We start from the raw sequence: 27,990 nt of genomic DNA, 5'->3' as shown, positions 1-27,990 counted from the left end.
CAGCTCCGCAGTCCCCCTGTGTGGTGCTGATCAGGTGGTTGCAGAGCTCCAGCTCACAGCAACACAATGCAGCTGAGCAGGCAAGCACAGCCCACAGCCAGAAGCGGTTCCTACTTTCCAGAACAAGGCGACATTTAAGCTTAAGTTTCCCGGAGAAAATGAGATGCTGATGTTGAAGACGACACTATGGTAAGCTGTTATTTAAATCAGTAACAAAAAATCGACTTCAGAATTTTTTTCTTTTTTTAAGAGAAAGTCAACGTTAGGATTGAATATATATTCAATAGCAAGTGCATGCACCAGAAATTTGCTGCAGTGTCAGTTGAGGGATTTCTTTCTAATATTCATTCAATTTGTAAATATACACATTGTTTTCCTTTAGACTCGGCACTGAAATATACAGAAATCACTTTATAAAATGTGAGATTTTAAGGTATGGGGTCAGTCAGATTTTTCAAGTGCCTTAAAATGTTTTGCAAGGATATATTTATCCTGAGAAGACGAAGGTGAATTTCAAAGTACTGTCTTAATATCTAAATAAAATCCATCTTATATATACACACTGACTATTTCATTACTGCAGAGATCTTAAGGAAAAAAACAAAACAAAACACCAAAACAGACACGACAGCCATTTTTTCCCATTTTGAATAAGGAAGAATTGCATAAAAAAATAGTAACAGCTTAAGATTCTCTGGCATTTTTATTTGCCAAGAATGCAATTTCATCAAGTCTCAAGGAAGATAAATAAGACAGATTATGGTACAAAGAAAGGAGAAAATGCAGGAGAGAGTAGAGGGAAAGAGTCTGTCTCTACCACATAGCCCCAGTGGAAGGATTAAGCATTTGGACTATAAATGAAGGGAAGCTTTGTTAGTTTAATCACTGGAACAATTATAAAAGAACTCAACAACAACGAGGTTTATTGAAAATTTTGCCTAATGCTAACTGACCCATGCAGATGCCTAATTGTATTTGCATATTAAAAGAAGGGTGTATCTGTTTGTTTCCAGGCTTTGATGGAATATCAGATATTGAAAATGTCTCCCAGCCTGTTCATCCTTCTGTTTCTCACACCTGGTATTTTATGCACTTGTCCTCTCCAATGTATATGCACCGAGAGGCACAGGCATGTGGACTGTTCAGGCAGAAACTTGACTACATTACCATCTGGACTGCAAGAGAATATTATCCATTTAAATTTGTCTTATAACCACTTTACTGATCTGCATAACCAGTTAACCCAGTACACCAATCTGAGGACCCTGGACATTTCAAATAACAGGCTTGAAAGCTTGCCTGCTCGGTTACCTCGGTCCCTCTGGAATATGTCTGCTGCTAACAACAACATTAAACTGCTTGAAAAATCTGATACTGCTTATCAGTGGAACCTTAAATACCTGGATGTTTCTAAGAATATGCTGGAAAAGGTTGTCCTCATTAAAAATACACTACGAAGTCTCGAGGTTCTCAACCTCAGTAGTAACAAACTCTGGACAGTTCCAACCAACATGCCCTCCAAACTACATATCGTGGACCTGTCTAACAATTCCTTGACACAAATCCTTCCAGGAACATTAATAAACCTGACAAATCTCACACATCTTTACCTGCACAACAATAAGTTCACATTCATTCCAGATCAAGCTTTTGACCAACTCTTTCAGTTGCAAGAGATAACCCTTTACAATAACAGGTGGTCATGTGACCACCAACAAAACATTACTTATTTACTTAAGTGGATGATGGAAACAAAAGCCCATGTAATAGGGACTCCCTGTTCTAGCCAAATATCATCTTTGAAGGAACATAACATATACCCCACACCTTCTGGATTTACCTCAAGCTTGTTCACTGTAAGTGGGATGCAGACAGTGGACACCATTAACTCTCTGAGTATGGTAACTCAGTCCAAAGTGACCAAAATACCCAAACAATATCGAACAAAGGAAACAACATTTGGTGCCACTCTAAGCAAAGACACCACCTTGACTAGCACTGACAAGGCTTTTGTGCCCTATCCAGAAGATACATCCACAGAAACCATCAATTCACGTGAAGCAGCTGCTGCAACTCTAACTATTCATCTCCAAGATGGAATGGTTACAAACACAAGCCTCACTAGCTCAACAAAATCATCCCCAACACCCATGACCCTAAGTATTACTAGTGGCATGCCAAATGATTTCTCTGAAATGCCTCAACAAAGCACAACCCTTAACTTACGGAGGGAAGAGACAACCACAGATGGAAAGACACGCTTACCTTCTGTGGCAAGTGCTTGGAAAGTAAATGCTTCATTTCTCTTAATGCTCAATGCTGTGGTCATGCTGGCTGTCTGAGGGGCTGCACTTTTCCGAAATTTAATGAATGAACTCCTCCCTGATGTACAGCTGGGAAAATATTCCCCTATCTAACCAATGACTCAAGCTATATTAAGTATTTAAGAAAGCCAGTCTTACCATTTCTGACTCTGATGTAAATGAAGTAACTTGTCTTAAATAAAAGGAGTGCACAATGTCTTGGTACTTGCTGCTATTTTACTGTCTTAATGAAGTAAAACTAATGAGTTTCTTTTTTTTAAAAATGAAGTGTTTTCTTTTTAAGGCTTCAATTTACTGCACAAAATATAAAGCATCTAAACTTTAATATGTATTTTATGTATGTTTACACTGTCAAACATCTGGGAAAAAAATAAAAGGTCTATGCTCATATAACTGTGTCACTTGGCTTTCTAGTCACACCAACTTAATCTACTTACCAGAAATGACATGACAAACTTTTTTGCTCTAAGGTATTTTGGTAAAGTCTTTATGGCAAATATAATACTGGAGGTATCCAAGCGTTCTGCCACTAAAGTAAAACTGTGGTTGCCTTCCCGTGAATGGTAACGTCACATCATTATTTTACACACAGCCATAATTGTTTTAAATCTAAATGATGTCCTGCTTCTGAGGAACTCTTGGCTACTTGACAGATTATATAATGGACAAAAGCTCTTCAAAAAGCTAGAGGACACTAGGCTTTGCATTTTAATAAGGAAAGTTTAATGTCTTTGTTTTTCTGTACTGTAGACAAGTATTAAAAATGCAATACAAATGTAAACTTAAAGACATAAAGAAGGAACAGTTTTAGTGCATATTTAACAAACTGTTCATTAGTAGAACATTAAAATAATTATGCAATTAAAAGTCTTCTATGAGCAGGAGACAGAAATTTATCTTGTGTACATCAGAAGTTAGAATCTGACTTACCTAAGTTAAAATAAAGATTAGTTTCAGGATAACACATGGGGGTCTAACACACACCAGCAATACTAACGGAGGGAGAGGAAAAGAAAAGGAGAAAAACCAGAGGAGGCTGGAATTGATTTGGTGCTACAGCCAGGTGATGAACCCAACGAAACCAACAGAGCTAGAGCTGGGCGGGAGGCAGAGCGGGACACCCCAGTCAGGCCGCACGGGGCTTCAGCAGAAGGAAACCGAGAACTGTCTACTAATATAACGTAAGCCATGTTTGAATTAAGAGACAAACATCAGTAATAGCCAAGAGTCAGAAAAAGAAGCCCTGAAAACAAGGCTAGATTAAAATGCAAGATAGCATAATTGAGATCGGTGAGCCACAAATGAGGGATTTAATTTGTGCCATAAGGAGGAATCTATTTCAAACATTCTTAGAGTTGGGAAAAAGAGTACAGAAAGAAATTTTAAAATTAAGATAGTTTTCTTTCTACGTTTGGGAACATTTCTATTCAGAGACACAGAAAAGTAACAATCTTACGCGCTCTTCATTTTTTCTTTCTTTTAAGGGGCAGGCTTATGGAAAAATTACTTTTAAGCTTCAGTAAAGCAATTCCTCTCCTATACCGACTTATTAGTACAGTGACTCTCAGACATTTTTTCTGCCCTGGCAAACCTACTTGGTTCACTATTGTCAGGAGGGAATTTCACCATGAAGGAAAGGAGTTATTTGAGATAGTCCCCTAAATGACTTTAAAATCGGCAAGCTGTCTCCACTCCCTCCCAATACTGATCTAGCATCTTCACCATCAATGGTAGAGGCTAACTGCTTAGGTATTTCCTATTCTACCACACACTTGCCTCTTATTTTAAAAATACACACACACTGGACTCCACAGAAAGTAGGTTTCTTAGAGTTAATTGTCTTTCACTCTGAGGGTGCCAAAAAGTCAATGTTGTCTTAGAAATCCTATGAGAAAGAATGACCAAAAAGTGAAATTTATATATTATAGCATCAGCAGCACCTATAAATTATGCCAATCTTATTGACATGTCTGCAAAATGCAGGAAAAAAAAATTTACCAGCACAACATGTGTCAACCACACAGACTCTAAGTCCTCAGAAAGAAGTACAGTAATTAGATAGTAATTATATACTTCCATGGAAATTGTGTTCTTATCATTAATAATGAAGGAGGGATCATTACTTGCCATTACAACAGGAACTACCATATTATTGGGCTCCATGAACATTCAAAATGCATTAGTCCTCAGCATCTATCTCTCAAACTCATAAGATATATATCAATCCATCCATACTGAAGGTTTGATTTTATTTTACAAGTAATTTTTTTTCTCACCAGCCAAGAGAACTCATATAAGAGAACAAACACAAAAGCAAACGTAATAAGGGATAAAGTCATGGTGAAGAATATGTGCTTTGATGTCAAATCCTCTAGCCCTAAATCCTGTCTCTGACACTTCTCAGCTATATAACCCTGGACAAGTTACCACTGTTCTAAGTCACAGTTTCATACCCCATAAGATGGGCTAGCAGAACTGATTCACAGAGGGTATTTACTTCTGAGGAATAAACGGCATAATTCATATACAGTCTTATCACAGTGTCTTGGCTCCCCACATTCTACACGCAGTAATGTTGCTGTTACATGTCTATGTCTAAGCTCAGTGCATTGAGAAATTCCCATGTATGTCAACACCCAAGCTCTAAGAGCAAAAGAACGAAATGGTATATTTGCTTCAATCCTGCTCCTCTACCCTCCAGGGTTCAAGTTCAGATGTTAATGAGATGGGACCCAGAAGAGAGAGGAACATTCACTTACAAGAGCAGAATGATAAAATGTGTCAAGTATGTGTTGTTCAATGACCATTATCATCAACCACCTTTTACATATTATTTGGGAAATTCCAGAACAAAAACAACAGATAAAATTATCAAAAAAAACTAAAATGCTTATTATTAACAGGTGAAATAATTATTATCTATCTAAAGGATCCCTCAGGAATGCCTTCAGAAGAACAACTTTAATAACAAATATACAAACATTAATGGTTTTCTCATATGCTGGCAACAAATAATTAGAAAATTATAGGAAAAGGATACTATATTCATGACAGCAACTAACAAACCCAAAATATATAATGCCAAGAGAATCACATGAAATGTGCAGGACCAAATGGAGAAAAGTTGAAATAAAATTAATGAGATGTATAAACCAAGACTTGATGGAGATGATAAACAAAAGTCTCCCATTCATTTATTCTTTCACTCAAGTATTTTTTTTAGCACCTGGAATGTACCAGGAACAAAGGTTAACCAAAGGAGACACACCTTGATTGATGTTGTAAAGATGGATTAATTCCCGATAACTTATGGATTAAGCCAACTCTGATAAACATTCCAATGAGATTCTTTTTAGAATAAAATACTCAAGTCCACCTGGAAAAATAAACAGGAAAGAACAGAAAAAGGAAGAAATAGAAAGATCTTAGCCTTTCTATGTCAGCTATAATAATTAAGACAGAGTGGTAGTGCCATAAAAATAAAAAAGAAGATAACCATAACATAGAAATGACAGCAAAATTAGAGCACACAACAACTACGAATTCTTTGTGCCTCCATTTTCTCAAAGGGTGTTGTGAGAAAAAAAAATGAGTTAACACACGTAAAGTGCTTAGAACAGTGCTGTAGTACATTCTCAAACACTGGAAAAAGTCAAAAAGCAAAGGGGAAAGTAAAGATTCAAAAAGCAATGCTGGGAAAATTTGAAAAGAGTCCAATAAAATACTCACTTTATGTGATACACCTACATACTGAACTAAAAAAGATAACATAAAAAAGGAAGTCTTAAAACCAACAGAAGAATAAAAAAGAATATGAATCTCTCAGTGGAAGGCTTTTATTTTAAATTAAAAAAAGAAAAAACACAAAGAAGTCATCAATAGTTTATATAAAACCCCAAATTTCGGAGGAATCAACCTGCCTGACTTCAGACTCTACTACAAAGCCACAGTCATCAAGACAGTATGGTACTGGCACAAAGACAGAAATATAGATCAATGGAACAGAATAGAAAGCCCAGAGATAAACCCACATACCTATGGACACCTTATCTTTGACAAAGGAGGCAAGGATATACAATGGAAAAAAGACAACCTCTTTAACAAGTGGTGCTGGGAAAACTGGTCAACCACTTGTAAAAGAATGAAACTAGAACACTTTCTAACACCATACACAAAAATAAACTCAAAATGGATTAAAGATCTAAATGTAAGACCAGAAACTATAAAACTCCTAGAGGAGAACATAGGCAAAACACTCTCCGACATAAATCACAGCAAGATCCTCTATGACCCACCTCCCAGAATATTGGAAATAAAAGCAAAACTAAACAAATGGGACCTAATGAAACTTAAAAGCTTTTGCACTACAAAGGAAACTATAAGCAAGGTGAAAAGACAGCCCTCAGACTGGGAGAAAATAATAGCAAATGAAGAAACAGACAAAGGATTAATCTCAAAAATATACAAGCAACTCCTGAAGCTCAATTCCAGAAAAATAAATGACCCAATCAAAAAATGGGCCAAAGAACTAAACAGACAGTTCTCCAAAGAAGACATACAGATGGCTAACAAACACATGAAAAGATGCTCAACATCACTCATTATCAGAGAAATGCAAATCAAACCACAATGAGGTACCATTACACGCCAGTCAGGATGGCTGCTATCCAAAAGTCTACAAGCAATAAATGCTGGAGAGGGTGTGGAGAAAAGGGAACCCTCTTACACTGTTGGTGGGAATGCAAACTAGTACAGCCGCTATGGAAAACAGTGTGGAGATTTCTTAAAAAACTGGAAATAGAACTGCCATATGACCCAGCAATCCCACTTCTGGGCATACACACTGAGGAAACCAGATCTGAAAGAGACACGTGCACCCCAATGTTCATCGCAGCACTGTTTATAATAGCCAGGACATGGAAGCAACCTAGATGCCCATCAGCAGATGAATGGATAAGGAAGCTGTGGTACATATACACCATGGAATATTACTCAGCCATTAAAAAGAATTCATTTGAACCAGTCCTAATGAGATGGATGAAGCTGGAGCCCATTATACAGAGTGAAGTAAGCCAGAAAGATAAAGAACATTACAGCATACTAACACATATATATGGAATTTAGAAAGGTGATAACGATAACCCTATATGCAAAACAGAAAAAGAGACACAGAAATACAGAACAGACTTTTGAACTCTGTGGGAGAATGTGAGGGTGGGATATTTCAAAAGAACAGCATGTATACTATCTATGGTGAAACACATCACCAGCCCAGGTGGGATGCATGAGACAAGTGCTCCGGCCTGGTGCACTGGGAAGACCCAGAGGAATCGGGTGGAGAGGGAGGTGGGAGGGGGGATCGGGATTGGGAATACATGTAAATCCATGGCTGATTCATATCAATGTATGACAAAACCCACTGGAAAAAAAAAAAAACCCAAATTTCTTATGTTGGAAATAATAAGCCTGATGAAAAATACTCACAGAAAAACATAAAGGAGATTGCTAATCAAAAGGTCATAAAATTGATGAGAAAAATACTTAGATTTCCCAATGGATAAGTGGATGAAGGACACAAACAGAAATGTTTAAAAGATAGGAAGCGTGGGGATTGACAAATACATGGGGAATGTGGCAATCACATAATAACTGACAAATAAAAATAAAACGTGACACTATGCTCATTACTAAATCAGTAAGCAGTTGTTTTAAAGTAATAAAAATCAATGCTGGGAAAGACACAATAAAACAGCCACATTCACATATTGGTACAACTCTTTTGGAAAGTAACTGGCAACTGTGATGAGAAAATAGCTATTTTGAGTTGCTGCCTAAGCATTTTACAGTATGACAACACTACACATGCCCAGTGGCTGGACATGTAGATAGGGACTCAAGTTAGGATTCCCACCACAATTTCCCACTTTGGTTTTCCTGGAGCACCTTTTAAAATAACCATATAGAATTGAGCCTGTAAAAAGTTTTAAGAGACTGTCACCCTGACCACCTCACAGGAGGTATTTACCACCCTGTGCTCTCTCTCTTCTCTTGACCTGAGGCAGAGGACTGCTCTTCCATTCCCCCAGCTCCCTGTGTGCGCTTGCCCCCACCCCTCTCCGCCCCATGTTTCTGGGATCTCTAAGTAATAAAATCCTGTGACTTCCTTTGTCTGAGTGCACTGAAACTGAGCCTTCAATCAAAATAACCCCAAGGGTTTTCACTTTCCTCAGGAATTGAGGGCGCTACTTACCAACCCTGAGTTGGTGGCTTGTGCCTCATTCAAAAAGTTATAATCTGCATATTTTTAACTTAATATACCAATTATGGGGGGTGGGGTGGGGCAACAAAACAGTGATCAAAAACATAAAATCTTTTAACTTTTAATCTAGTAAATTCTAGGTAAATATCAGCATTCTTTCAAACAGCAAGAAAAAGCAGAATGCTAAGTATCTACCATTAGGAAAGTGGGTAAGTAAATGATGACCCACTGGCCAGAATATTACACGACCAATATAAATATTTATGTAGTTTCTTTTTTAACTTTGAAATGTAAAAAATGCAAATAGTAGAAAGATAAGTGAAAGCTATATAAATGTGTTACAGAACTATATATAAAAACAAAAAACATAAATATGCTGAAATGTTTATATGTATACCAAGTATCTTTGATTGCCTGTTTTATCTTTGAAAAATACAAGAGGTATAAGCAAAGAACTATTGAGGAGTCCAAGGGTTCTAGGTTAAGTAAGAAAATGAGACGATGCAAAATGAACTGTGAATAGGGAAGGGGAGGTTAAGAAAATGGAGGATATCATGACATATAGATCAGAGACTGAGAAGTACTATCAGATTTCTTGGAAGCACATACAGCTTACGTTAGCTCTACATGGTTAATTGTTGCTCAGACTGTTCTCCAGCAAATCTAACCAGATAAGCTCTTTCTCTCCTAAAAACAGCAACAAAAAGACACCAAAAATCTTCAACAGTTGTCTGTGCCTCAGTTAGTCAGTCAGATCAGTCGCTCAGTCGTGTCTGACTTTTTGCAACCACATGGACTGCAGCACACCAGGCTTCCCTGTCCATCACTAACTCCCAAAACTTGCTCAAACTCATGTCCATCGAGTCGATGATGCCATCCAACCACCTCATCCTGTCGTCCCCTTCTTACCTTCAATCTTTCCCAGCATAAGGGTCTTTTCCAGTGAGTCAGTTCTTTACATCAGGTGGCCAAAGGACTGGAGTTTCAGCTTCAGCATTAGTCCTTCCAGTGAATATTCAGGACTGATTTCCTTTAGGATTAACTGGTTTGATCTTCTTGCAGTCCAAGGGACTCTCAAGAGTCTTCTCCAACACCACAGTTCAAAAGCATCAGTTCTTCAGCACTCAGCTTTCTTTATAGTCCAACTCTCACATCCACACATGACTATCAGAAAAACCATAGCTTTGACTAGATGGACCTTTGTCGGCAAAGTAGGATGGCACTATAAAGGGCATGTTTTTTAACATGCTGTCTAGGTTGGTCATAGCTTTTCTTCCAAGGAGCATCTTTTATTTTATTTTTTTTTCAAGGAGCATCTTTTAATTTCATGGTTGCAGTCACCATCTGCAGTGATTTTGGAGCCCCCCAAAAATAAAGTCTGTCACTGTGTCCATTGTTTCCCCATCTATTTGCCATGAAGTGATGGGCCCAGATGCCATGATCTTAGTTTTCTGAATGTTGGGTTTTAAGCCAGGTTTATTACTCTCCTCTTTCACTTTCATCAAGAGGATCTTTAGTTCTTCTTTGCTTTCTGCCATAAGGGTGGTGTCATCATGTATCTGAGGTTACTGATATTTCTCCCAGCAATCTTGATTCCAGCTTGTGCTTCCTCCAGCTCAGCGTTTCTCATCATGTACTCTGCATAGAAGTTAAATAAGCAGGGTGACAATGTACAGCCTTGACGTACTCCTTTCCCTACTTGGAACCAGTCTGTTGTTCCATGTCCAGTTCTAACTGTTGCTTCCTGACCTGCATACAGGTTTCTCAAGAGGCAGGTCAGGTGGTCTGGTATTCTCATCTCTTGAAGAATTTTCCAAAGTTTGTTGTTGTCCACACAGTCAAAGGCTTTTGTGTAGTCAATAAAGCAGATGTTTTTCTGGAACTCTCTTGCTTTTTCAATGATCCAACGGATGTTGGCAATTTGATCTCTGGTTCCTCCGCCTTTTCTAAATCCAGCTTGAACATCTGGAATTTCATGGTTCATGTACTGTTGAAGTTGTGTCTCAGAATAAAATCTAAATTCTTAATAGCTTACTAATATGTATGATCAAGCCCTTGTTTCCCTTTATAGTGCCATCTTAAAAACTTCCAACTCCATCACACTATATAGTTCAAACAAAACATCTTTCTATCCCTGTAATTCATCATACTCTCTCTTGCCACTAGGCTCTCAGAAATTCTGCATGTCCTTGCTGCCACACTCCTTTTCCTCTGCTTTCCCTGGCAAACCTTATTCATCCTCTTTATTTCAGTTTAAATATCACCTCCTGCTAGTTTTTTTGGGGGGATCTTGATCTGAATTTATTAAATAAAAGAATTAATATAGAACAAAGATATGACTCTGATGGGCTAACAATAACCTACTTAAGACAGACCAAGTCAAACCTCCAAGTCTTTCTTATTCTAGAGCCAAAGTTTCTTACAACAGGTCAACGCTACAGCTTCAAAGTCCAGACAAAATGAGATGAAAGAAAAGTTATAAATGAAGGATGATTTGGCTAGGCTGCTATTTGTCACATAAGAAATTAGTTCTAGGTACTGGGGAGTTACCTCTGGAACAATTCGAGAGAAAGGTTAGTTCTGTTACCTGTGAACAATTTAGTACAAGTAGATTTGCTCAAGGGAAATCAAGGAAATAGAAAAAAATAAAAAGCCACCTCAAGGTGTTAATAATGTGTTAAGCAGGTTAGTTTCCTTCACACTTTTAAAACTGATACAAGTGAAGTTTTTAAGAAGCTCGTCTTTCAAGAAATGTCATTTTGGTTCAACAGCCTCAACTCTGTTAAGCATGTTCAGGAACCAGTTGAGACATATGCTCAATACATCCATTTATCTTTTCTATAAACCATGGACTGATACTGTGAATTTGTTGGAAGTTATTGATGAAATCAAAGTACAGAAATTAAACATACACATACAAACACTCATAAAAACAGCAAAACTGTATAGTTTTTTCCTGATTAAAACAATTCTAAGAGTATTTAAAGTGCATTGTGATTTAGTAGAAAGAGCATGAGTTAAGACTGTCACCAATGTCTTATCTTGGGTAAATGATTAAATGTATGCTCTGGTAAAAATCTAAATAACATGTATTCCAGATGGGTATTTTAAATAACAGATTAAATCATGTACATTAAGGCATTTTGTAGGTGCTACATAAATATTTTAAATATTACTCCTATGCCTTATATAAGAGATTCTTGGTAATTAAAAAGGTTAGAGATGGAGATGACTGAACCCAAAGTGGCATATAATTCCTCATGTACCTATCCTCTTTAATTACACTTTAAATAATTTATAAGGTTTGTTATTTATTCATTTATATATGGAAATATAATTTATCAGTAAGAAAAATTAGATATCTGAATTTCAAATGGGTATCTCAAAGCCAAACATCAAATAAATCTGATGAAATACTCAATACCAGGAAATGCAGTTTTTCACTTTGTGTTATTCTGTTGCCCATAGTCACAGTTCAAACAAACAAAGAGAACACTTCTGGAAGGCTGAGGGAATTCAAATGCCTGTCAAATGCTTGCCTCAATAGAAAATAAACTAAGATTTAATGGCTTTTCATCTACAATGAAAAAAAACAAAACATCACTAAGGAAAAATAAAGATGCCATACACCACAATAACCACTGGGAAGGCCTCTGCTTGCCAAGCAAAGCCTCAGTGACCACTGGTGCCCTGAGATGCTGTGTAGTGTCAGAGTAACTGGCACACAGCCACAACCGCCCCCCGCTTCTATCAGCTAACCACGAGATGCTCCATCCTATTTCTTCGTGCCGATGACAAACAATTAAGCAAAGCTGATACATGTTCAAAAATAATTCCACCTATTTACAGGCTCTAGTATTCTTCATGGTATGGCTTTTCTACAATTGGAAATCTTTCTTGCTTAACAAAGTATACTTTGATAATGTGTTATGAGTCTCTTGCCCTGATATTAAATTTTTTTTAAAAAGCTGTAGGACATTAAACATGAACTTAAGAAACATACTGTAAAGGCTAAAGCCTCTTTAAAACATAGTAAAAGTAATCAAAGAATGAAGGAGTCACCTGAAACTAGTAAAACGTCTTCCTATATTAACTATGATGATATGATAAACTGATTCTAATTATAAATACAAATAACACATATCTAAATTTCTTTATATTTTTCTTCAAAGCAGTCATATTTGAGTCTTTAAGCTCTTATTCCAATGAGGCTGTCATTAGTGAAAACACCTTTGGGGCCTTTCTTTCAAATATTACTACAAGCCAGTTTATATATAACACAAGAAAAAATCATTTTAAGCAAAAATATTACTAAATGACATTTTGCTTTACCAAAAACTTTCAAGAATGAAGATTTTCCAACCACATTTACATAGAACATACTACACTTCCAAAAATGTACTTCTCTTAAAATGTGTGCTCAAAAGCATCAGGGTTTAAAGTAAGTACCTCACCTACAACAGTGACTCTTCTGAAGGGAACAATATTCACTTGGATACATTTACCCTTAGATGCTTGTTTTAGAATTTTTACATGTTGTTTCATAATATCAAACCTCATAAACATATCTCAGGATTATTTCCTTTCAAGGCTTACATATTTACACTAAAAGAGGTGAGCCACAGTTGATTAAAAATATAATCAATATAAGATAACTGTACTGTTTTCATAGCAATAGATGGATTGCAGCCACTAATTGCTTCTTTTTAAGTACTGTCAAGTCATAACCAAATTATTCACTATGTATCAATCACTACATCATCTTTGTTGAGTAAACCACAGCCTTGTTTCCTAACGCCCAAGGCCACTATACTTCTATAAACTAAGGATCACAGGAAACAAAACTACTCGAGAAACCTTCTGGCTCAATTCAGGACTCCAACTCTAATCCCTATTATTAAATCAAGTCTTCTTCCTTTAAACTATAGTCATGTGTGTCCATAATTAAAACTGGAGATTAGCCTTAACACTATCACTGAATGATTACATATATGTAATATTTATATTATATTGTCAACAGCCTAGATTAGAATGCAGCAAACTAGTGTCCAGTGACATGCTACTTGCAGCCTGTTTCTGTGTGACCTGCAAGGTAAGAGTGGTTCTTTTTGTTTAAAAAAACCAAAATCAAAACAAAACAAAAACAAGAAGAAAAGAAAAGCTTTATGTGGCTTGTAAAGCTTAAAATATTTACTACCTAGTCTTTTGACAAATAAGCTTGCTAATCCCCACTTGGATAATTGATAAAACTACCCACTCAGTCTGTAAGGTAAGGATCAGTTCAGTTCAGTTGTGTCCGACTCTTTGCAACCCTATAGACTGCAGCAAACCAGGCTTCCCTGTCCATCAACAACTCCCAGAGCTTGCTCATACTCATGTCCATCGAGTCGGTGATGCCATCCAACCATCTCATCCTCTGTTGCCCCCTTTCCTCCTGCCTTCAATCGTTCCCAGCATCAGGGTCTTTTTCAATGAGTCAGTTCTTCGCATCAGGTGGCCAAAGTATTAAGAGTTTTAGCTTCACCATCAGTCCTTCTAATGAATATTCAGGACTGATTTCCTTTAAGATGGACTGGCTTGATCTCCTTGCAGTCCAAGGGACTCTCAAGAGTTTTCTCCAACATCACAGTTCAAAAACATCAATTCTTCGGTGCTCAGCTTTCTTTATAGAGTCCAACTTCCACATCCATACAAGACTACTGGAATGTTTCGAGAGAACAGCATCGAAACATGTATATTATCTATGGTGAAACAGATCACCAGCCCAGGTTGGATGCATGAGACAAGTGCTTGGGCCTGGTACACTGGGAAGACCCAGAGGGATCGGGTAGAGAGGGAGGTGGGAGGGGGGATCGGGATGGGGAATACATGTAAATCCATGGCTGATTCATGTCAATGTATGACAAAAACCACTACAATAAAGTAATTAGCCTCCAACTAATAAAAATAAATGAAAAAATAAAAATAAAAAATAAACAAAAGCCCTCATTGCAAAAAAAAACAAAAAAGACTACTGGAAAAACCATAATTTGACTAGATGGACTTCTGTTGGCAAAGTAATGTCTCTGTTTTTTAATATGGTGTCTAGTTTGGTCATAGCTTTTCTTCCAAGGAGCAAGCATCTTTTAATTTCATGGCTGCAGTCACCATCTGCAGTGATTTTGGAGCCCCCCCCAAAATAAAGTCTGTCACTGTGTCCATTATTTCCCCACCTATTTGCCATGAAGTGATGGGACTGGATGCCATGATCTTTGTTTTTTGAATGTTGAGTTTTAAGCTAGCTTTTTTACTCTCCTCTTTCACTTTCATCAAGAGTATCTTTAGTTCTTCGCTTTTTTGCCATAAGGGTGGTATCATCGCATATCTGAGGTTATTGATATTTTTCCTGGCAATCTTGATTTCAGTTTGTCCTTCATCGAGTCTGGCAATTCGCAAGATATACTCTGCATATAAGTTAAACAAGCAGAGTGTCAATATACAGCCTTGATGTACTCCTTTCCTGATTTGGAACCAGTCCGTTGTTCCATGTCTGGTTCTAACTTGCTTCTTGACCTGCATACAGATTTCTCAGGAGGCAGTTGAGGTGGTCTGGTATTCCCATCTCTTTAAGAATTTTCCACAGTTTGCTGTGATCCACACAGTCAAAGGATAAAGTATAACAATGTAAGGATAAAGTACAACAATTTTTTTGAAGCAGAATCAACAAGACTTAGTGATTAATCAGATGCATGTGGTTACAAACAGGCAGAAATGAAGACTGATGTTTAGCTTTCTATTTAATAAAGAGAAGGAGGGAATACTGGGAGACAGATACTTCTCAAAACATGTATTTTGCAACTAAGGAGAAATGTGTTCTTTTTCTTGTATTACATTCCTACAGTGAAGAGACTGATAGTCTACTGTAGAAGTACTTATGTACTAAGATACTCACAGTTAAGTCTAAGATAACAATAGTTTGTTTTTGCACATGTGCATATACACTTTCTCAGGAAGCTTCCAAATATCTTTTTGAAACATAACTGTCCACACTGAAAAGTCACTTGCTACTACACACTATTGGGGGAAAAAAGAGAAACAATCCACCCAAAATGGAGTCACTTGTGTTAAAATCAAGACTTAATATCAAATCTAACTGCAGTTACAACCTTCTCCAGGAATGTAGTCCTAAGCAGTGGAATCTTCTGGTCAGCACCAATGAGTTAATCATTTCCATACTCAAAAGGAAGATGAGATAATCTGCCACACAGACAGACCCTTTTCAGCCCCCATGTAAGTTACTTAAGCTTGAAATAATTTTTTATGATTTCCTTGTCTTGCCTTTAAAAACCTTCTCTTTCCATAATCTTCTGGAGCTCTTCTCTACTTATTAGACGGGATGCTGCCCAATTCATGAACTGTTCAGTAAAACCAATTAGATCTTTAAAACTTACTTGGTTGAATTTCTGTTACTTTACATAGGTAAATGATGTGAATGCACTTTTGACCCACATCATACAAGTAAGAAATCCTCTCAAAAGAGAAGCCAGAAAGTAGAGAGAGGACTTAAACTCAGGCCTCTGAGTTGTAAATTTATGCTTATGGTGCAGGGAAAGCTGTAAATGACCAAATGTCTATTATTTTAGAAATCATTAATGATATCAGCCCTCCCCCATGAAGAAACAAAGATGATATATATCAGTAAATCCCAGTGTTTGTTGTACACTACTCTGTGCAAGTGCTCACTGTGCCAGAAGGTACAAAGAAGAGGCTGTACCTGATCACAGAAAGCAGAGGACACACTAGAGTAAAAAGAGTCTGGTATATGTTCTAGACATACGAAGTCCTAAAATGTCTGATTTGAAAGTATAGAATTAAGAAAGGCTCACATAAAAAGATGCTGCCATCAGAGTTAGACCCTGAAGGAAGAATGGAATTTTGAACAAGGAAGAAATACTCTGGGCAGATGGGAGAGACTGCACAAAGATAAAGAAGTAGGGGTATTTAAAGGCATGAATAATGGCAAATGATTTCTTTTTTGGGGGGGAGCATTTAAGTGCTGGAGAGTTCAGAAATTTTAATTTTACTTAATTATCATCAAAGGCATGGGCAGCTTAAGATCAGTAAGAAAAAAACAAGAAATCAAAGGTAGTGATGTAGTTAATTTGAGAAAGATACATCTGTGTATAAGAACAGGAAAAGAAAAAATGTTGAATTTAAAATTTTAAGTAAGTTGAGATTGAGGCGTTTGAAGCATCAATAAAAACTTACATGTGCATTATCTTAGTGCTCTGATTTATAATATCTACTATGGTTGCTAAGAGGCTTTTCATGTTTACTTCTTGGGTCTGATCATACAAACTTTCAATTTAATAGAGGTTTGTACCTAATATGAATAAGATTTATACTCTTTATACTAGGTACCTAATATAAATAAGATTTATACTCTTTATACTATACTTCTACATACCTAATATAAATTAAGATTTAGCAAGCACTGGTTCTATTTATTCAGGAGGAAAAAGAAACCTTCAAAGTAAAGTGAAGTAAAACAAGCAAAGTAAAACAAGACAGAAACATGTACTGACTTGTACTTCTGCCATTTATGAAGCAATTTCCTTGTATGTCAACACAATTGTTCACAGCCCTGCAATTTTTAAAAAGAGTCAGCTAATGTGATGAAAACATTAGCACAACACAACCCAACTTCCCTGTGCACCACTCTTTAAGGAAAAGCAGTGACCAAAACATGAAATTCCTTTGAAGAATTTACTCCATGTGCTTCAATGTGAGCAATTGAATGTACTAAAAAAAAAAAACCTCTGCAAACTCAATATGAAAAGTATCACTTTCACATGCAATTCTTTTCTATTTAGTTTTATATTAATAAAGTTTAACCTCTTTTCTAATAGAATAATTATTTACTAGAACTCTAGAACCTCTAGAAAGCTATATTCTTGAAAACTTCCAATATAATCCTAGCCAAAAACTACCCTCTAAACATATATACAATATATTTTAAGGAAAAAAAAAATCTGTCTCTAATATACTTACTCAATTTTAAGTCATGATAATCACAGTAGGCAGAGTATATTCCTGCAGTTAGTTAAATCCAATAAAGACATTCGCTAATGCAAAACATGGGTAAGAGGAATAACAAAGTGGTATTCACAGGGTTCTTTATGTAAGTGACTAGATTTTAGAAAGACTTTATTTGCATTTGTCCATTTCTGCCACAGTCTGCACCAGTTTGGAAAGCACTCAATAGGCTATTTCCAAAGCGCAAATACCAGGTCAAGTTTATAACACGTGACTTACTCACTAATTCTATTTAAATAGCACACAGTGAGTAAGAAATTAGATTCCCCATAGGACACTGCAGAAAGTCTGAAGCCTTATTCTTCAAAGAAAAAAACGTCAAAAGGTAATATTAAATTGAAATTTTCTCAGTTACATATTAGAACCAAATGTAAATTTAGCATATATTAGATTTCAAAGTTTGAGCTTTAAGTTAAAAAAAAAAGAACAGTTAACTATGTTCAACATGGGCTAGCTGCTTTTTCTCAATCATGGCAAACCATTAGATTTGAAGATAGGATAAAAAAAAAATTAGCCTTACTTTAAAAATGGTTTACTAGTAAACTTTTTGTATATGTCTATAATATGTCTTCATAGTCCCCATCTACTAAAGAACACTAGACCAAGACTCAGACTCAAGTTCTAGTTCTGGTCATTTTTATTTATCTTTTTTTTTTTCTGGTCATGTTTAGATATGCATCCTCAGGCAAACTATGCCCTTTTTCTGAGCCCATCTGCACTTGATCTTAGCCAAAAGGCCGAGAAGCAACGTCTGAGCCCATCTGTAAAATGAAAGAGTTGATATTGATCATTTCTGAATTTCCTTTTATCTTAAAAACTATGTGTTAAACCAAGGTTGGCATTTTCCTGGTACTAAGATAAGGTTTTCTTCATTCCCCCTTCCCTCCTCACCATCACTTTTAAAAATGCAAGTTCTTATACGTGCTTATGACCCAAGTGTTAGATTAATTTTCTATAATTATTTTGAAACAGGAAAATGATGTTCAAGTTATTATTCACGCTGCTCCTATTGTTTGCTGATGTCACTTTGCGGAAAACCAAAGCAATGCCAATGGATACCAGCCTAAGTTCTCAAACAACCACAAATTCCAACACAACTCCGAAGCTCCAAACATCTCTGGATCCCAAGGCAACAAAGAATACGGAAGTGACCTCAACGATAGCCACAACCATGAATACAGAAAGTGTAGCCACAACCAAGAATATGAAAACTGTAGCCACAACCATGAGTACAAAAAATGTAGCTACAACCACGAATATGAAAAGTGCAGCCACAACCATGAGCACAGAAAGTGTAGCTACAACCAAGAATACGAAAAACGGTGGCAGCACATTGAGTGCAGCAGACAGCACTCCCGTTCTTTTCTCCGTCGCCTTTCTGCTGTGTCTGCGCACCTAGGCTGGAGTGGACGTGGGCTGTCTGCGCGGCTCTCAGTTCACTGTATCCGCCGAATGGCAACAAGTGCACTGGGAAACCACGTTTATCTCAGCTCACTTCTGAGTGCATTACCATCACCCTAGCTTAATTTGGTTGTTTGCAAATTTTAATTGTGTAAGTTTAATCACTACCTTAATATGATGGCTTCCTTCCTTATAAATGCTAAAAAAGGCAAAATACTCTGCCTTTTAAATGTCTGCAAAACTGAGTTGCAACTTGGGTTTTTACATTAAAGGTGTAAGAGAAGAAATTATGTTGGTGACATTTAACCAAAGCATGCTTCTGTATGTGTGTGTGTGCGTGCGTGCGTGCATGTGTGTGAGAGAAAAGGACAGGGAATTGGGGACAGGGGTTGAGAAGTGGCATGTGTTATTCTGCATTTATTTTTTATTAAATAGACAAGAGGATAAACTATAGTGCTCTACAAAACAATACAACTATCTGTCACCATATTCCATAAATGTGTAATAGTAATACGTTGTTACAATAAAAAAAGATTCCAATTCTGCTAAAGTTTGGAGTACAGACTACAGCTGCTCCAATGACAGAGTTAGCTTACTTTGTATAAACTTCTATCTTTTATTACAAATGGTCATTTGTCAATTTGATGCCTAGAATTCAGAATTCTTCCTTACAGAAATATATCCCATAATTACTGGTGAGATTTTCATGCTGGTCTACAAAGATTTATTTAACCTAAAAACCTAGTATTTAATTTTAACAGTGGTAATAAGCATGTATGGACAACTCTGATTCTTACTAGTTGTGCTACCTTGAGTTTAATACCCAACCCAGTGAAACTCCCAAACAAACTGGTAATAAACTTACTTCAAATGAATCACTTGGGGTGTCTGTTAGATAGATTAGGCTCTACACCGAAATTTTTATTTAGCACCCCCATGTTAAATTTTTATAACCCCCGTGCAGGGTCTGGAGATATGTTTGTTTGATAGCTAGATTTGTGAATGACTAACACTGTCTCTAAATTTCAGTTTATAAGTCAGTCAGTCATTGGCAGTAATAATACCTCAGCAGGTTATTTTAAGGGTTAAATGAAAAAGTATATAATATGCACAGTCTGCCTAAGGCAGAGAAAGCACTCAGTAAATTTTATCAGTAAAGCTGTTATCATTATTACTACTAACACCCAAAAAGCAACTGCCAGGTATCACAGTACACCTAAGAGGAAAACTCTTCATCGCACTTTTAGGTTTTATAGTTTTAATTATTCTGACAAAAATAATATGTGTTCCTGGCAACAAGTCAAACAACAGAGATATATAATAGAAACACTGTAACTGATCCTCTAAGGAGAACACCAATGTGAACAGTTTAATGCGTACTTTCACAGATTTGTCAGTCTGCACATATCATATGCCTGTTCACAAACACACCCATATTCCTCTTCATCTTGCATGATAAATGTCTAGAGTCATTTTTCTGGATATTTTAAAAGCTGCACTAGAGGAACTTTCTGTTACTTTTGCCAGCTCAGAATCCACTCTTCCTCATTCTGATATTGGCAGTCCAATTGCCCTTTGGGAAACCCTGCTCCCATCCCCTCCCCTCACCCCTTTCAGTTCATGCAGTTTAAGCTGCCTTCACCAGTAAGCTCTAGGGATGGGCATATGACTCAGACCTAGATACCAAGAAATTCCATCCCCCTCTCCATAGCCAATGCCTTAGGAATTGGCAGGTGACTCAGGCCAATAAGACTAGTACTTTTGCTGTTACTACTGGGAAAGAAGCGTTTTTCACTGGGTTGTTAAGCTGGGAGAACACAAACCACCACTGGGTATAGCTTAGGAAGAGCTGCCTGGGAATAAAATCAACACAAAGAAAGTAGAGTCAAGACACAGAGAAGATAAGATGTTCTCCAGATAATATTGTTCCAAGCCCTACATACAGTCATGCAAGAAGCCAGTCCATCTCTTGATCTCCTTGGGTACATCTACCAACTGACATGCTTTCTGGTTTACACAAGTGTAAATTTCATTTCTGTTACATATAACAAGCAAAAACAGACTTAACACATTGCATATTATTCCATAATACAGATGTATAATTATTTAATTCAACAATTTCCTTTTGATACAAAGCTATATATATTTACATATATATTTGCCACTATAAATAATGCTGCAACAATGGACATGAACTTGGGCAAACTCCAGGAGATGGTGAAGGACAGGGAGGCCTGATGTGCTGCAGTCCATGGGATTATGAAGAGTCAGACATGACTGGGTGACTGAACAGCAACAACAACTGTCCTTGTATTTATGGGACTTTGTTACAGGTTAGCTTCAAAGGTATATAGGAGAGAATAGAAGGAAAAGACTAAAAACTAAATTAGGTCAAAATTACAAAGCAACCATTATGCCTGACTTGACATGAATCTGGACTTTATTCAGGGACTCAATGGTGCTACTTAACAAATAGAGACAGGATTAGATTTGAACTGGAACTGCCTCCAGAAGCAATGTTAAGATGACCTGGAAGTAGTTATATGGGGTTTAGGGAGTAGGAGAATAATGCTGCATTAGTACAGGTTAAAGCTAATAAGAGTCTTAGTAATGGCAGTGGGGGAAAATGAATTCAAAAGACATTTCCAAAGTACCTAAAATTAAGCCATTAAGAACCAATTAAAAAAAACAAAAAACACATACCTTAGGACATCTCCTGATAAACGAATAGCACTAGGAGGTTATTTTGCATCACATGACTACTGGGCTAGGAGAAGTACCTGACTTAGTGGCAGCCAGGAATCCACTGGCTGGCCAGGACATAGCAGCATTGCTAAACAGGTATCTATAGCTTAACCACGTTCTCTTTCTGGAATCTGAGCTGTGAAGTACTAAGGTAATGAAGGATTAGCTAGGGTTAATGCTGAAGCGATAGAGAAAGAGGAAATCATGAGATAGAGCTGAATGTGAAGCCAAGAAAGAGGCAACAAGTCAGTTCCAGGACTGACGGACACCTAAGTGCTGTCTACACCTGCTCTAACTCATGTTTTTCCTGAGGCCCACCTTCTTGAGAAAGTAAGAATGATTGCTTTCTAAAAACTGAGCCCTGACTAAAACAGCTTTATTGATTTGCCTAGATGACACAACTAAAATCAAGACATGGTGATTGATAATGAGGAGGATAAACTAAAGAGGGAAGAATTTTAAATGATTAGGGTTTTTAGAGTAAGAAGGGATGGTGATGCTATTGAGAAAGAGGAAATCAGCAAGGAGGAAGCTGATTTGAATATACACTGAATTAAGTTTTGGACATTTCAAGTCTAAAATGTCTGTGGGCTATCTGTAAGGAGGCTAGAATCCATGGTTCAAAAGACATAAATTAATACATGGTAGTCTAAGCCACAAAAACAAAGGAATATCAAAAAGTCAAACCTAAGTGTCCCCTGACAACGTTCACTGAATAGAGACAAGGCCTTCACTGCCTTCTCCTGCTCTTGTACTCCTCCACAGCAGAGTGGGCCGCCCTACTCTGAGTGCTCATGTGCTCAACTGTCCTGGGCCCGAGGCTTCACACCAGGTGACAATGAAGCCAGGAGGCGCTCTCGTACGTCTAAACAAGAAACTGAAATGTACAAAGTCTGAAGTTGGCAGAGTCACACCCCAAAACAAACAAACAAAAAAGAAAACCTTAAACATACTCTGTATGTTTTCAGAACTTTATAGTTCACAAAATACTTTATCAGAGAGGTAGGCAGGATAGTTTTTCTAAGCAACTCCCCCCTCTTTAAGATATGAAGAAACAGATTCATAAAAACTAACTTGTCTAAGAAGCAGCAGAGCTGGGAACCCTCAGCACACTCAAGTCACCCTATTACATAGGTCTCTTGGAAATCCCACTTATTTAATCTCACAGGTGTCTGCATCAGGACCAGGCTACTTTCCTTTGGCCTTGTATAGTGTACAGACCACCACGGAGAAGGAATATAATCTTATGCTCTGATCCTGGAGAAAAAACCCAGCTTTAAGGTTTTCCAGAAATCTTTGAAACTTGTAAACTAACAAGAATTTAAAGGGGGAGGAGGACACATGTCTACCTACCTCTCTCACCAATGTCTCATTTTTAATTACTTAGACAAAATAGAGAAAATCAAAATACACACCACAAAATGGTGGTATTAAAGATTGGCATTGGTATGCGAGATGGTTCATCTCAATTGCAAAAGAAAATTAAAATCTTAGGCAATTTAGAAATAGCATCTGAGGTAAAAGTTGGAAAGACGACTTACGGGAAGGTGAAGAGATGTTCCTCAGAACTGCTGAAGAGGAAGGCCATGGATAAATGCAAGTTTCTCTGAGCTCTTGATTCCCTAACACCCAGTTCTTGGGACTTCCTGGCTTAACACTGTCTGCATTATCCCATTAGACGAGTCTCCCACCTCCCACCTTCCCTTTATCTCTCCACGGCCGCTCCTCCTCAACCTCCCCTTACTTCTCATCCACTGCCAACATTTTTTGCTGTTCATGATCATTAAAAGTCTATTGACGCTAATTCCTCAATTTATATTAAATTCAGGAAACTCAGAAAGATTAATTCCTACAGCCTAGTGTAATAGCAGAACTAAGAGAAAACACAGCCCCGAGATTCCAAAGCCAGTGGTCTATTATATAACATTGTCCCTAAGGTTCAATTACCAAGAGTTTACATCACACTAAATGGGAAGAAGGAAAACTGACCAAATAATACCACAGACAAGTTCTCCAGTGGAACGCAGAATAAGGCAAGAAAGAAAAGACAATGGCACGGAAAGCAATGTGAACATTAGACCTACTGTGAAGGAGGAGGATTTCCAGAAAGGTTTCCTGGGAACTAGCCTTGACTGAAGACAGCACAAATAAATACAATCAGTTTTTCAGGCTGTCACTTGTGCCATATCTTTACAGACATTTCCCACAGTGTCTCTGAATTATTTGTTAAATCACCCTGATGTTGCCTTACAAGGCCTATTATTAAAAGTTCTCAGATTCTTCCAGTTTTATTTCCATTTTAAAAAAGGTTTCTCAGTATCATGTTGTGGATATTATTTAAACAGAACACACCAGAAAACAAAAGACTGTGATTTTTTTTTTTTACTCTTTGTAATTAATTCACTGTAGGTGACATAAAAAAACTGATGTAACAAAGGGAAGCAAATATGAAACAGGCAGTATGAAAAGCAGTTTATAATAGATGAAGCACCATTTGGGGACAAGATGGCTGTTTACTAGCTACATTCTCCCAGGAAAACTTGTCTCCAACTCTAGCAAAGTCAAACAAGAAAAACCAAACTTGCTGTCTCTCTACATTTTCTATCATTTTAAAAACTCTGGTAAGAGAAACTAAAACAGTGCTTCTTACCTCCGTGCGACATAGTAAAATATAGGATTCCCAGCTTTGGAAGTCCCAGCTTGGTAGAAAATACTTAATGTTTTCAAAGCCTTGAACTCTTCTTTTTCATGTACTTGATGCCTGAAAGAAAAAAGAGCACAGTAACTCACAGACTTTATATTGTTCATGGATATCTACAAAAATCCACAATTGGAACAATGATAAAATATACAAAATGACAAAATATCTTAAAAGCAACATACTTTCTGAAGGGCAATGTAGTAACAAGCACTAAAAATTTCAAGGAGCTATTATTTGAACCTTGGACTGCAAGGAGATCAAATCAGTTCATCCTAAAGGAAATCAGTCCCGAATATTCATTGGAAGGACTGATGCTGAAGCTGAAGCTCCAATACTTTGGCCACCTGATGTGAAGAACTGACTCATTTGCAAAGACCCTGATGCTGGGAAAGGTTGAAGGCAGGAGGAGAAGGGGACGACAGAGGATGAGATGGTTGGATGGCCTCACTGACTCAATGAACATGAGTTTGAGTAAACTCCAGGAGTTGGTGATGGACAGGGAGGCCTGGCGTGCCACAGTCCATGGGGTCGCAGAGAGTCTGACACGACTGAGTGACTGAACCGATTATCTGAACCACAAAAGTGGTTCTTAGGGTAACATTAAGAAAACTACTGGACAGGGATATTAACCATAGAATTGTTTTTAACCCTTTTTCTTTCTAGACAGAAGTTTTTGAGTTTTTATTGATTTTTTTTTTTAAGAGTTCAGTTTATGAATCTTTCCTTTCCCCTGGTTTACTGATTTTGAATGAGTGAGAAAGGTCCATATGTTCTTCTTTATGGGAGTTTATCCTCACAAATAGTGTATCTTTTTCCAGACTAAGTAACCACTTACTGTTACAGTTGTACCAATACAATTTATTAAAAGGCCATTCTAATCTCCCTGATTCTGAGTATCACTTTTATACTTATACACTAATATATATTTAAATACATTTCAAAAAAAGGCATGGTTTAATTATTATATATTCTGCTCAACACAGTGTGTGTCTTTAACCTGAAGATTTATATCATTTACCAGCCCTGGAAAATTCTCATCTCTTGTCTCTTCAAATATTACCTCTTCACTACTCTTTAAGCTCTATTTATTAGATATGTTGGAACTTCTCATGCTATAACCTCCATCTCTTAAATTCTTTCATATTTTCCATTTCTTTATCTCTGTGTGTATCAGTCCATGGAATTCTTCAGGCCAGAATACTGGAGTGGGTAACCTTTCCCTTCTCCAGGGGATCTTCCCAACCCAGGGACTGAACTCAGGTCTCCAGCTTTGCAAGTGGATTCTTTACCAGCTGAGCCACAAAGGAAGCCCAAGAACACTGGAGTGGGTAGCCTATCCCTTCTCCAGCAGATCTTCCTGACCCAGGACTCTAACTGGGGTCTCCTGCATTGCAGGTGGATTCTTTACCAACTGAGCTATCAGGAAAGCCCACATACTGAATAATTTGCTCCAAAATTCTCTTCTAGCTATGTATGTGTTTAAAAATATTTTTAATATACATTTTCTTTTACTTAGTATTTCTATGTGTCTTGGGGGTGGGAGAAGAGGCTATAGTACCTCAGTTCAACATACTGCTGCTACCAAGTGAGCCTTTGCTTAATATTAATGAAAACAACATATAGCATTTGAGAAGGGAAATAGGTACACATGTGTATGGATAAATGACAAAGAGGCTATCTGCCAAATGTTAACTGAATTATCTCTAACAGGTGAAATAACTGAAAATTTTTTACTTCCCTTTTTAGATTTCTATGTTTTCACTAATTTAACAACTATTAGTTTTATAGTTGACAACATTATAAAGCTACTTCCATTTTTTAAAAGAAAAATGAGTCTCAGGGAGCATCAGTGGAAACTTAGAACAAAAATATCATTTAATGCCTATGAAACACTTTATAGATACACCAAATATTGTTCTAAATATCTTACACATATTATATCATTTAGTGTTTAAAAGCACAGAGGATTGTTTTGTAGCAAGGTGGGGCCTTAGGTTAAAAGGACTAATGAAGTTTTCTTTGAAAAATGGAAAAAATGGCAAGGACATCCTTAGCAATGCTGAATAAAACATTGTTTTATATGTTTATGTAATTTTCAACTAAGTAACATGAAAATTTTATATTGAAAATATTCCTTAATTACATAGGAATAAATATCTGTTACACAGGTAAATGTAACAGAACTAAAGATAACAACTAAGCTTGGAAGGAGATTGTTACATATTCCTACATTCTTTTAACAATATAAAAAAATTGTAGTCATGTGTACAAAACTATCATCTGTATGTAATATGATTAATAACAGGCATTCACAATCCATGGAACATTATATACAAATCGTTAATGTGAATTAAACTTTAGAATGTTGTATTCTGTTCTTTCCTTTCTGCTTCTGGCACAGACTATGAACAAAACACTTAACCCACACTCACTATGAAGTACTAAGTGGGTAAGTGTAAAGTACTCTGAAAGGTACTTTAAAAGACTAAAGAATTCTGCAAACTATCTTCACTGTAACAACACAGGGGTGAATGTCTAACGATGAGGATCCAAATCTCAATGAGATTCAAAACAAATGTCCACAGAAAGAAATTTTATAGCAGTAGTACCATATTTCTGACGCTCAGTCTAAAAGTTGTATAATTAACTTCCAGGAGAATGCTGAAGAATTTTATAATGTGGTAGAAAGAGTTCAGCACTTAGGACCAAAGGACCTATGACTTAGGGTGGAATCTTATGCAAATTACTCACTTTGAACTCTATTTTCCCTAATAATTATAATATGAAAATAATGTTACCTACCTTCCTTTTAACTATTAAGAGCAAAAACAATTCAAAACAACATGACACAGTACTATTCAACAAGATGTTATTATTTTTTACAAGAAAATCAACCATGAAACAAAGCATATTTCAACAATATATAGGGTAAGAGAAAAGTGGGACCCCAAAACATGGCAATGTGGTTATGAAGTACATCTTTCCCAATAATCCTCTGTCAAATATACAAGCATATCTAACAAGAGGCCTGGAGGTAAAGCTTGCAGCTCAATGAAAAAGACAGCAATCATCATGTCGAGGGGGTACTTTACCTAGTCATAAATTCCTCAAACTTCGAACTGGTAAGGTTAAGGCTGGACCAGTGTGTATCTGCCACAGGTTTGTGCTCTGGAGGACCCAGGTATGCAAGAAGTGTTGCCATCTTATCAAAAGGTCGTCTTCCAACAGCTTTGTGATCCCTAAATATAGGAAACTACTTAGGAAAAAAGCAGCAGTTCACATGTAGCAGAACACATTTATTTTTTTTTGAAACTGGAGCATAATTACTTTATGATGTTGTGTTAGTTTCTGCTGTACAATGAAGTCAATCAGCAGGATGTACACATACCCCTCTTGAACCTCCCCATCCCACCTCTGGAGGTCATCAGAGCACTGAGCTGAGCTCCCAGTGCCCGACAGGAGCTTCCCACGAGCTATTCTCCACA

General features: G+C 37.0%; 2 protein-coding genes across 5 annotated transcripts in view; one reads left to right on the top strand and one right to left on the bottom strand.

The window, feature by feature from the left end:
- Positions 1 to 27,990, bottom strand: part of NF1 (neurofibromin 1) — a 239,987-nt gene that overhangs the window by 70,379 nt on the left and 141,618 nt on the right. For all 4 annotated transcript variants that reach the window (XM_043480302.1, XM_043480281.1, XM_043480273.1 and 1 more), the window contains 2 exons: positions 27,598 to 27,744; positions 24,455 to 24,565 (listed from right to left, as the gene is read on the bottom strand). In XM_043480302.1, the coding sequence (XP_043336237.1) occupies positions 24,455 to 24,565; positions 27,598 to 27,744 (258 nt within the window). The remainder of the gene's footprint in view (positions 1 to 24,454; positions 24,566 to 27,597; positions 27,745 to 27,990) is intronic.
- On the top strand, positions 8 to 2,712 carry OMG (oligodendrocyte myelin glycoprotein). Its single transcript, XM_043480326.1, has 2 exons — positions 8 to 189; positions 1,014 to 2,712. Exons 1-2 carry the CDS (start codon positions 187 to 189, stop codon positions 2,340 to 2,342), a joined length of 1,332 nt encoding a protein of 443 aa, XP_043336261.1. The 5' UTR covers positions 8 to 186; the 3' UTR covers positions 2,343 to 2,712.

Source organism: Cervus canadensis, chromosome 1, assembly GCF_019320065.1.
Source record: "Cervus canadensis isolate Bull #8, Minnesota chromosome 1, ASM1932006v1, whole genome shotgun sequence".
Taxonomy (NCBI): domain Eukaryota; kingdom Metazoa; phylum Chordata; class Mammalia; order Artiodactyla; family Cervidae; genus Cervus; species Cervus canadensis.
The sequence above is the reverse complement of the archived record's forward strand: the minus strand, read 5'-3'. Positions and strand labels throughout refer to the sequence as shown.